Source organism: Festucalex cinctus, chromosome 19 (genome assembly GCF_051991245.1).
Source record: "Festucalex cinctus isolate MCC-2025b chromosome 19, RoL_Fcin_1.0, whole genome shotgun sequence".
NCBI classification, from domain to species: Eukaryota; Metazoa; Chordata; class Actinopteri; order Syngnathiformes; family Syngnathidae; genus Festucalex; species Festucalex cinctus.
Window position 1 is genome coordinate 10,005,864 of NC_135429.1, and position 12,154 is coordinate 10,018,017.

Consider the following 12,154-nt stretch of genomic DNA (forward strand, 5'->3'; position numbering starts at 1 on the left):
CATCCACTTCCCACTAAAAACAGGAAAGGCCCTCGCGTCACAATAAAGCGGATCGGTGGTTGTAAACGGATGATTTCGATGAAGTCACGTGATCCGCGACGACTGAGAAATGATTTTTAATCGTCACAAGAAGGAATCGAGCGCGTCTTGCTGCTCTCATGTAATTTGATTCGTGAGAGAAATTTGGGGAATACGTTTGATATTTGGTGAAACTTTTTGTTTTAGAGACAATATTTTAAAACCACAACATTTACTAGAAACCGTAACCCAGTCTTGAAATCTTAACCCTGAGATGAAAGGCAACTTGGAAACGATTATTTGAAAGCAATTACTCGAGTTTGATAAGTCAATTTGAAAAGGCCTTTCTTTCTGATTCTCACGATGATTTGCCAATGTGTCAATTTGCCGCCTAATAGCGCCAACTACTGCTGAGGAGGCCTTACTCCAGGTCAGGATTTTTTTCCCTTAACTCATTTGCCCCCCAAAACATATAAATACGTTCTAGTTTAAATGTTTTAAGTGTCCCAAAGACATATTTATACGTTTTAAGTTTGTTTTTTTTTACGCTACAGCATACAGAAGGCTTTGATGCAGCCTCTCAACTGCAAAGAACGGTTGAAGAATGGTAGTTATTACACAAACGGCCAGCAGGTGGCAGCAGAGCACTCTTAATTCTAAATAGAATGATGAAACTTAGCTATATTCTAATGCTAATTGCTGCAAAAGGGAAAGAGATAGAAATCTACTTGTTTTCCTGATAAAAGAAGAGACTTGAATCTTTCTTTTGGTAGGTTCCATGTTTTTATAGCAAGAGAACACAATATTCTGTGGGCCTTGCAAAATAAGTCAAAATCCAGTAAAACAGCCGGGAGTGAAGGGGATTGTTTTTGTGAAAATGGCTGGGAGTGAATGAGTTAAGTATCAGTGGCTGGTATCGGCAGCATCCATGAGTACACAATGAAATAATAAAATAAAACCAGAATCAGTGCAGTATCGATGCCTGGTATCGGTGAATTAACAAAAACACTTACACACACACCCACACACACACACACACACACACACACACACCCGCACACCCCATTAAAAAAAATATATATGCAAAAACATTCAAGCGTTGCCCAAATGCCCAAATTTATTTTTCACTTGACACATTGTGCCCGGTAGCCATTTTGTGCCGCAACAGTTCAGAGTTCACTGAGGCCGGGCAGCATTTGCCGCCTCTTGCGTCACTTTGCGCAACCTGCTTATGCGCTGCTTGTTTACAACACACACACATGTACACGCACGCACGCACACTCGCACACACACACACACACACACACACACACACACACATATATGGGCCTATTGTACCTGAATGCACCTCGCAGACTCCACGGGGTTGAGTCATGTTTGTTCACATAACAAACACGGCCTCAAATGTCACATGCAAGTTGAAGTGGACCACAATAGGAAAACCTATTTGGGCAAATATTGGCCAGATGTCCAATGGGGGACTTGATGATTGGATAAGATCATCCATTTAGTAGCACACGTACAAAGATTGCTATGGTTGTTTAATACACAAAATCACAGTAAAAAAACAACAACATAAAAACACACTGCCTGGTCAACAACCATAACAATTGGAGACTTTATTCTTTGTAAGGGCGCAAAGGCACAACAACAAAAAGTTTAGTTTGATTTTTCTTTTTAACTAAATATGAAAAATAAACAAAAGTACAATTTAAGTAAAAGGAAATTAAATGCTAATTATTGTAGGAAAATAAAACAAATTTTAAATAAGATAATATTTTTTTTTAAAATAATGAAAAAATACTCAATTACAGTTATGTCAAACTAAACATAAAAAAACTCAAAGTAAATGTAATTAATCATAGTGAAACTAAAACTAAGCTTAATTTTAAAAGGTTTTTAACATTTAAACATAAAAGTAGAAAATATGTATAAAAATGTTTAAATATTATAAATCTCATTAATTATATAAAAATGAAATTAAATTAAAGTAAATTTAATCAAATATATTAAAATCGAAGTAAATTAAATTGAAACTAGGTGAAATAAGTTGTTTAGAAAGTATTTAAAAAATATTAAATTCAAATTAAAATAATTAAATTTAAATGAAAAATAAATATGACATTACATTTAAAGGAAAACGTTCCAAAGTAATTATGCGGAAGCAAAAATAAAGTAAAATTAAGTTTGGAATGGGTTAGTTTAAAAATATATAAATAAGACTTAAGTAACAACAAAAAAATATAAAAATAAACATTTAAAATGAACACCGAGCCAGTACCAGGGAAAATCATTACTCCACCTACTCTATATTATTATACATCAACATTACCTGGTCGAGAGAGGTGGAGGGAGGGAGAGAGAGAGAGAGAGAGAGAGAGAGAGAGAGAGAGCGAGAGAGAGAGAGAGAGAGAGAGAGAGAGAGAGAGAGAGAGAGAGAGAGCGAGAGAGAGAGAGAGAGAGAGAGAGAGAGAGAGAGAAGGCGGTGCTTGTGAGTTGAGTGAGGTAAGGCATCGATCGTTCACTCTCACTCACTCACCGTCTCTCTCTCGGCTGTGAGGCACTTTTTCTTTCTTTCCTTTTTCACCCTCACACCTTGGCCGTCCCCCTCACATCCTCATCATCATCAACAACAAGTTGGGATTAGCAGCAGATGACAAGCAAAATGGACCCCAGGACGCCCCTGTTGTGAGTGACCCTCCCCACCTCCTCCAGCCAAGCCGGGATGAGCGTCCCGTTGAGCGGCGCCGCGCCGCTCGTGCGCCCGGCCAGGTCGGCGCACAAGCGGCTCGACTCGGACTCGGAGCCGCCGCAGCCTCCGGCCAAGCGCGCCCGCAGGCTGAGTAGCGAGGCCGGGGACGCGCAGCACGGAGGACTCCTCGGCGGCGGCGGCACCACCGCGACCACCCCCGCTCACGTCACCCAGCGGGGACCGTCCAGGATCGGGTCCTTCCTGCTGGTGCCCGCCGCGGCCGAGCGCGACGGCGTGCACTGCCGCGCCGTGCACGTCCACACCGGCGACGAGCTTCTGTGCAAGGTAACGCGCACGCGGTCGCGCGCGCGCGCGCCCAGCCATTGTGCAACTCTCGGCCGTGAATGGCGGTTGCTCAACTGGCTGTTTTGTCGACGTTGTCACGCGAACTGCTCATGCGTCACGTCAACACTATTTGTCGCTTTCGACGGCGACCTGATTTGCGCACACGTCATATTGGGACACACCGGAAATGCAAGAGCTTGGAAATGACCATGAAACGCACACTCGGACGGTGCGTGCGCGTGCGTCTGTGAACCCCGCAGGCCTTGTTCAAGTTCATGCTTCAGCTTCACACATAGCGGTGACTCATGTGTCCTCTCGCTCGCAAAAAGTACTGAGATGGAATCAGAATGTAAACACGCCCGTTTTTTCAAAAGTGATGCCAAATCTGCATGCTTGCTTCCTCGACTGCTCACAATTACACAGCTGGTGGCAGGAGGGGGAAAAAAGCCTCAAAATAAGCATTTAAACTTTGGAAATTGCCAAAAATGGCAGACTTGCTGTTGTTGGTTTTCTGTTAGTTTTCCAGTATGGGTCTTTGAGACTTTTTCGTGTGTCCTATCATGATCAACAAGTCCACCAAATTTCATGTCGATCAGTGGAACTCGTGTTTTTTTTTTTTTCCTAGCTTTCCAAATTCTTCAAATTATCAACAAATTCTGGAGTTTGCCCAAAATTACAACTTCAAACCAAAATGGCCCCAGGCATGGGTCCTTGAGGCTTTTTGGTGTGTTCCGTCATGACAGACATGTCCACCAAGTGTTGTGGTCAGGGGGCTAATTTTAGCTTACTTTCCATAGCTTGAAATAAGCATTAAACTCTTGAAATTTTCCCCAAATGGCTGACTTCCTGTTGGTTTACAGGCAAGGGTCCTTGAGACTTTTTTGTGTGGTCCTGTGGTGTCCAAACATTTCAGTCTGCCGCAAATGGCTGCCTCAAAACAAAATGGCTGACTTCCTGTTGGTTTTCAAGCATGGGTCCTTAGTTGATACGTTTTCATATTCCAGATAATCAACACTTTTTTTTCCCCCCTCCCACTCAGGTGTTCAGCATGGCGGAGTACCAGCAGAAGATCCGAGCGTACGGGGCAGTGCCCCCGCACCCGAGCGTGTCGGCGGTGCAGGAGGTGATCCTCGGGGAGCGCGAGGCTTACGTCTTCCTGGATAAGGACTTTGGCGACATGCACACGCTGGTGAAGAGCCGACGGCGGCTGGACGAGGCGCAGGCCCGGGCGCTCTTCCGGCAGATGGCGCAGGCGGTGGCGCACTGCCACCAGGCGGGCGTCGTGCTGGGCGACCTCAAGCTGCGCAAGTTCGTCTTCGCCGATGAAAACAGGTGAGATGAACAAGAGTCCATTGACAGAATTGGCTTTTTTAAATCTACGAATGATTCGTTTTCAGTGATGCTGTCAGCAAGTTATACGTTTAAAACTTCCTCTATTTCTTATTTCCCAGCTACGATGGTTATGTTTTTATCCCAGTTTGTTTGATCATTAGTGAGGTTACACAACTACAAAATTGCAGACTTGGACAATAAAAGTGCAGAGCAGAGAGGCACAGGCGATGGAAAAAATGTTTAAAAAGTGAATGGAGATCTGAATGGCAATGCATATTCACAATTTTCAGAGTGCATTAAGGGTCAGACCGACTTTGCAATGACAACATGAGATTAACATGAGATTAAGAATCCAACAACAGACTACAGTGAAAAAAAAGCCATTATAATGCTAATAATGCGCCGCTTTGAATGACTATATCAACAAGGTATATGTAAACATCCTCCTTCCAGTTATCAGTTGCCGAGTCACGGTGGTTATATATCCATCGCGATTGTTTGATCATTGGCGTGATTACGCAATGGAAAAATGACAGACTTGAGGTGGGCCACAAGTCAAGGGGAAAAAAAAAAACTTTTAAATGTGAATAGCGATTGAACAGAATCAAAGATCTGACATTCTCCTTTTCCATTTGTACATTTGGCCTTGGCAGAGGTCACGTGTACGATCACCTAATGTAGTGTCTCAACAACTTAAAACGTAAGCATGTTCAATACAACTTTTTTTCAAACCAGTACAAGTACTCAACTCTTCAGTAGTCACCACTAACAAGTATTGATACCCAAAAGTACTTTTGATGCATAAAAGTAAAAAAAAAAAAAAGACAAATCAGTTTAAAGAGACTTATACATCCCAATTAGGGTTGCAACTACTATTTGAGTAATCGATTGGATGAATTTGTCTGTTGATTTTTATTATAATTTTTTTATTCATCATTCATTATTAAAAAAAAAAAAACATTTAATTTCCATTCCAGTTCACAAACATAAATTATGTTTCAGTTACACACTTTGTAACGTGTTGAGAATCGGCAAAATCATTGATCTTTATTGTTTTATTTTGGTTCAAGACAAAGATAATCAATCCGCTTTTATAGAGGACTACAGAAATCGGAGAATATTTACTGTTAAGAAGCTGAAATTCCAATCATTTGGTGATTTTAAATAAAATAAAAAATTCAAACATGATTTATTGGTCTGACAATCGATTAGTTCTTGATTAATTGTTGCACCTCTAATACCGTTTTCCTTAAAATTGCATGAAATTAATGGCAATTTTTTATTGTTCTAATTCTTGAATGTTGAACGGCCACTAGTATGCGCGAGTACCGATACCTTGAAATAAGGCCAGGTATCGGCCCAATACCCAATAGTAGCCGTTAATGCTAACTAGCCTAGCGCAAAATTGGTTGCATGATTTTTTTTTCCCCCCCACTGGGATGGTACAGGGGTACCTAATGAAGCGTCCCAGTGAAGAAACATGGCAGATGCTCTCTCCAGGCCGCCTGTGTGTGTGTGTGGGCACACGTCGAGTAGGAGGCTCTGTACGTGTGGAGGCACAATTTCATTCTGTTGTACTCCAAGCCGGGGCGGGCGTTAAAGCCGCCAGACGACGATGTCTGCTTTATGAGACAACCCTCCAATTTGCATCAATCCTTCATTAATTATGAATCGCTGACATCATGCATCCAAACGCTCCCATTCACACATGATGGCGGGGAATGCATGAATGATTTGACGTTTCGGGTAAGAATGCAAATTCCCCGACTGGAAAAAGGATTTGTTGCCTCTTGGACCGGATTTAAATGGAGGTCACGCCAGACAAACGGCAACAGACAGCGAGAGATGCGACTCTTCTCCGTATCTGCGAGTCTGCAGAGCGATGAGTCACACAGCGCACACTCTCTGAGGAAACTAAAGGGGGGCTAGTGGGCTGCATGCCGGATTTTTTTTGTTTTTTTTTTGCTCTTTGTCGGCTTCAATCAGAGAAAACGCTCAGTTGTGAGCTGAACTTAGTGACGCTGGTTTGTGAGTTTTAAAGCCAGAGAGGTGCTGCTAACTGCTGTTTTTAGATGACTACATCCCGGGGAAGTTGCCCAAAAATGGCGGAAAAGGACAAGGAGACATGGCGGAAAGGAAGACGAAACAAACCGAAGCATCAGATATTTTCTAAACTGCACAGACAACAAGGAGTCTGTATGAAGTCAAATGTTCGCAAAAGCTAGCTGCTTGCTAGCTAGCAGAGCGCAACAATGTAGCACAACATAGTGTTTTTTTCCAGATGGCATGAACCAAACGACGAGGCAACTGAAATATACGGACGACAAAAAGTCAACATAATAAAACTTTATTAGTGAAAGTTTAGTCCACTCTAATGGCTAAGGCTAGTTATTGAAGCTAGCATAATTGCTAGGTAGCAGAAACAAAATTAGCGTTGGCAAGTTATGCTAGCTTTGATGCTTCATTGGCAATGGCAACTTGTGGCAAAGGTTAAACGTTAGATCAAATACGTGAGTTAGGCTTGTTCAGGTATATATAAAAACTACTCTGTATTAAATATAAAACAGGTGTGCCCCACCATAGAGTGCCATCTACAAGTTTTTTTTCACTCAGAAATTCTAAGGCAATTTTTAAAGGAGAGTTTTGATTACATTTGACAAGTTTATTAAAGAAAAAAAAAAAGTTACTCAAGCATTGAGGAACAAACTCATGACCTTCAGCTTGGGAGACAGCCGCTCTACCACCTGAGCCATGCCACTCTTGCTGTTTACCACTGTACTGCATTGCTGGTGTGTCCAAAATAAGACAAAAAAAATCGGTCTCTTGAGAGGTACAAAAATTCCACCTGACACCATCAATATACTAACACACAGCAGAAGCATGGCTCAGGTGGTAGAGTGGCCGTTTCCCAACCTGAAGGTTGTGGGTTAGTTCCAACCCTTGAGTAACTTTTTCTTTCTTTCTTTAAATATACTGGTATAATGTACTCAAAACTCTCATTGTAAAATGTACTTCGAATTTGACTGAAAAAAAAAACTTTGTTTTAACCAGTGCACTGGAAATGTTGGGGGAAGTCCCAAATTACCCCGATTGTTGCAAAATTGCTTTACAAACTAACACAATTAATTTTGCTAATCACTTGTTGCCAGGCAGGATTCATAGGGCACAATCATTTTTGCCCCAAGACTTTTTTTTTTTTTTTTTTAATGGCTTAGCTGATACAGTATACGCTTGCTTTGCTGCTTCTTTGGCAACAAATTGCCTATGACAATTTTCCTATCAAAAACCGATTTTAAAACAAATTCCGACTGGCAGTACGGCAGTGGGAAAAATAACACGCAGTTATCCTCCAAGGCTGCATTTGAGGAGATAAGTCAGCAGAGGAGAGGGTGACTCATGGCGTAGGCCATCTTGCACCTGGGTCCCACACTCCTACCGCCAGCCAGCCCATAATTAGCCGCAAATGGCGCTGACGCACAGGAAGGCCCAGCCGGCAGGGAGCCTGAGCGGTGCGCTTCGCACTCTTCGTCCTGGCTTGTTACTCCACAACTGGCCTTCCAGCTGCGACAGCCTGTGCGTGTGACTGCTTTGTGTTGCATAACAGCCCGATTGCAACTTTTTGCAAGATCAAGATTTTGTCAGTGTCAAGGTGCATCACGTCTTAGAATGCCTGATTTTATCATTTATAATAATACAAATAGAAATAATCAATATAGCACTTTTGACACTGTAAAAAACAACTCATATTTTTTGGCTGAAAACAGTCATTTAGTAATTTAAAAAAAAAAAAAAAAAAAAAAAAGGCTGTCCGCCAGCCCTATAAATCACTGGGGGAAACCATAGACAGTGATAGCCCTACTGTCAAGTCATGTCAATAGTTCTTTGGCAAAGGCCACAACACTTTTAGCTAATAGGTGAATTTCCGGTAAATAACAGATTATAGGCTACAGAAAAAAATATTTGTAAAAAGGTAAATTTCCGAATACCAAATCACAAAAACACAGGTATTAAATAAAATATATTAAAAAAAAACAACAACTTTGCCTTACATGTACACACAACAACTACATGTCATGTGACATCATCACCATGGTAACACTGACTAACATTTTTTATTTTTTTTTGCATCCCCGCCAGGACCCAAGTGCGTCTGGAGAGCCTGGAGGACTGCCGAGTCCTGGAGGACCCGCGCGACGACGCCATGTGCGACACCCACGGCTGCCCGGCCTACGTCAGCCCGGAGATCCTCAGCGGGGCGGCGCCCTACTCGGGCAAGATGGCCGACATGTGGAGCCTGGGCGTGGTGCTGTATACCATGCTGGCCGGCCGCTACCCTTTCCACGACGCCGACCCGGCCGCGCTCTTCTCCAAGATCCGCCGGGGACACTGTTGCCTGCCCGAGGGGCTGTCGCCCGGGGCCCGCTGCCTGGTCCAGAGCCTTCTGAGGAAGGAACCGGCAGAGAGACTGACGTCTTCCGAGTTACTGGCGCACCCGTGGTTCCGACTGCCGACCGCGGAAGCTAGCCAGGGCGAACAGACGGTGCCGTCCTTTGACGTGGAGGACGATGACCATCTGCTTTGCTGACCAAAAATGGACACACCTGTGTACAGTGGACCCCCCCCCCCACACTTTGGGCGGGGGGTAGGGAAAGTCTGCACCTCAACAAAGGAGTCTGTAATTGCGTATACATGCCACAAGGTGGCAGCGGAGCACTTAAACCAGAGATGATCATAAAGCATCAACACCATGGCTCGACGCAATCATCAACTTATGACCGTCTTGACAAGTAGAATTCAACTTGGACCACCTTCACATCAGGCCCACCAAGAGGATTAGCTAGCATATTAGACTAAATAATATGCAAACTCATCACACATTGGACAAATATTTTCACTTGCACTCAACATAACTGATAAGTCATGAAGGTCTTCTTTTGTCATTTACACAATAAGAAATGCTTGGGCAAATTGTTATGAAAAGTAGCCTAGGCAAGGTATTAGAAGCTAGCTACATCGTGAGAGAAACAAAAACAATCCACTCAAAAATTTTATATTAAACCAAACAATAACGCCAAGATTCCACCAGATGGCGCCAAATAAAAACTGCTTTCGTCAAATAGCCGAGAGTTTTCGTAAATAATGGAGAATAGCGGAAGTATTCCCCCCAACCCAAAAAATAATAATCTGCAAATTCGCGAATGCCGAAGCGCAAATCTGCGGGGGTTCACTGTACTGTGCTTGTGTACTGTATGGGCATTTTTTATTTTAATTGTTGGTGCTAAGACAGAATAGTTGAGACCTCAAGCTACACTTAGCTGATGGCGTCACGGCGGAATTCTCACATTTATTGACACCCATGACGACAGCCAATAGGACGGCAAGAGTCTTTTCAGTTAAATACAACAAAGTGCGTTCAGTGCCAAAGAAACTTGAGCAAATTTCATCGCTGGATTTTATTTACTTTTTTTTTTTTTCATCCAAAACCCCCCCAAAAAATGACTATTCTTTGACTTTTTGTATTTCCTTTTCAACAATGATACATTGTTTATTTGCTACAATTTTTTTTCGACAAGTATTTTTATTGTGGGTGCGAAAACGGAATAGCCAAGACCTCGCGCTACGCTCGGCTAACTTAACAGATGGCGGTTGGCGGAGCTCGTCAGCCTGGCTGACTGGCGCCTGGGCGGCTAGCGCAGATGTGTCACACGCAACAGGACACAATGCGTCTTTGGAAAGGAAATACAAATTGCTGGAAGAGCCATCAGAGCAATCCTCGTGCAATTATTGTCATTTTTGTATCTGAAATTCAACAAAAAAAAAATAACTGCGTTTTGGGATTTATTTTTTGATTTCTTTTTTTCTTTCTTTTTTTTTCCTTAGGATATATTTTTTTGATTTTTTTTTTTTTATATATATATATATAGTTTTTTTCCCCAAAAATAATTTTGAAGAGAGAAAATTTTTTTCCCATTTTTTTTAATAAGATTTTTGCCATTATCATCCAAAACAGTAAATATTTTGTTTGTCTTTTGTTTTTATTCCAAACAATTTCCAAATAAATTTTGTTTTCCATATTTCTATAACATTAGGGTTTTTTGTATACACTTTTTTTTTTTCCCCCAAAAAAGGTTTTTTCCCCATCTTTACTTTCATCTAAAACAAAGAAATCATTTATGTCGTGTTTTGGATTTGAATATTTTTTTTTTATAAAAAAAATATATATAAAACATTAACATTGAGAGACTTTTAATGTTTTTTTATTATTATTGAAAACAAAAAAAAATGTTTTTCAGAAGTAACACAAAAATTTGATTATTTTTTATTTTTATTTATTTTTTTAAACTAGCGACTGACTGTGAATAACTTTGGCAATGACATTGAAACAAATTAACTGGCCAATTAGCAAGCGCGCCGATCTTGCGCAAAGCACCATCGGCGCCACTGCGGCTGAGCCGCGCATGTTGTTTTTATCTCGACCCCGCAAACTAACGAGAGTGTCACTTGTGAGGACGTAAAAACGCGCAGCAGACAACGGTACAAACCAATCCAGCATTTGTATGTTCGATAACTTGTGGAAAATGTTTGTGTATGTCGAACGCAAAAAGACTCGAGACAATCTGCAGATTGTTTCCAAGTGATTATTCGAGTTGCTTCCGATGCGGCCGAGCTGACACGAGTGCGCCACATGTCGCACTGTGAATGAAGTGTGCGTGCGTGCGACAACCTGGCAGCAAATAAATCACTCGTAAAATATGTTCGTCCTCTAAGGAGAAACGCATGTAAATATCTGTATATTTCAAATGAGTGTTATAGATGAATAAAGATGTTTGTTTTTTCAAAAATTGGTTTCTCTCCATGGTCCCCACCACCACTCATCAAGCAAGAACAAACAGTATAGGAAGAAGAAAGGATAAAAGGTAGGAAGGGCAGGATGAAATGAAACAAGGATGTCGTGAATATGGAAGGAAGTGACTGAAGGTGCATGAAATAAAGGGCAGAAGGAAGTTAGGTAACAAGGATGGAGGGTAGGAAGAATGAAAGAGGAGACAGAAGGAAGGATGGAAATCAAGGAAGGGAGGACGAGGAGGGTACTGCAACCTGGACTTGAAACCAGAATCTTAAAACCTGTGCTGAATTTACGTGACTAAACTGGACGTGGCTTATATATTAAATTGCGTAATATTAGGGCACTACATACGATGACAAGGGAAGAGTTGCAATTCTTTGAGGCAAACAAGCCCTTTGCTGCCCCCATGTGGTGATTTGGAACACTGAAAATTGTGGAAAATAGTCCATTAGGGTTTAGAACACCATGAGCAGATTGATATACAGTTATAGACACATATAGGTAGAAATATATGCAATACAGATATAGATATAAAACATACATAACTGTATAGAGATAAAGATAAATCAATAATTGATCAAATAAACTAGATTAGCTCTGTCACTATTGCCAATGACTTCTTAAACCGAACCAGCATCAAATGGCCACTTCCTGTGTGCATTTCGTGCTTTATAGCGGGCGAATAAAAAGCCACCTGCAAAGCGAGAGGAGACTCGCTCAACTCGAAAGCAAACATGGCCTCTATTTGTTGTTCCTGCGCGCTAATTGAGGCTAATCCCATCAAGACAAACATTAGCGGCAAATAAAACTGAGCGTCGGCAACGTTTACAACGCCAAAATGTCTTTTAAAAAAAGCAACCGGGAACACCAAGCAGATTCCTACGTTAATCTCAAGAAAGCAAAAGGGAGATTATGTGAAA

General features: G+C 41.7%; 2 protein-coding genes across 5 annotated transcripts in view; one reads left to right on the forward strand and one right to left on the reverse strand.

The window, feature by feature from the left end:
• The window catches only part of triqk (triple QxxK/R motif containing), a 128,758-nt gene that overhangs the window by 111,496 nt on the left and 5,108 nt on the right, over nt 1–12,154 (reverse strand). The window lies entirely within an intron of this gene.
• Nucleotides 2,565–10,292, forward strand: trib1 (tribbles pseudokinase 1). Its single transcript, XM_077507754.1, has 3 exons — nt 2,565–3,055; nt 4,095–4,387; nt 8,525–10,292. Exons 1-3 carry the CDS (start codon nt 2,744–2,746, stop codon nt 8,970–8,972), a joined length of 1,053 nt encoding a protein of 350 aa, XP_077363880.1. The 5' UTR covers nt 2,565–2,743; the 3' UTR covers nt 8,973–10,292.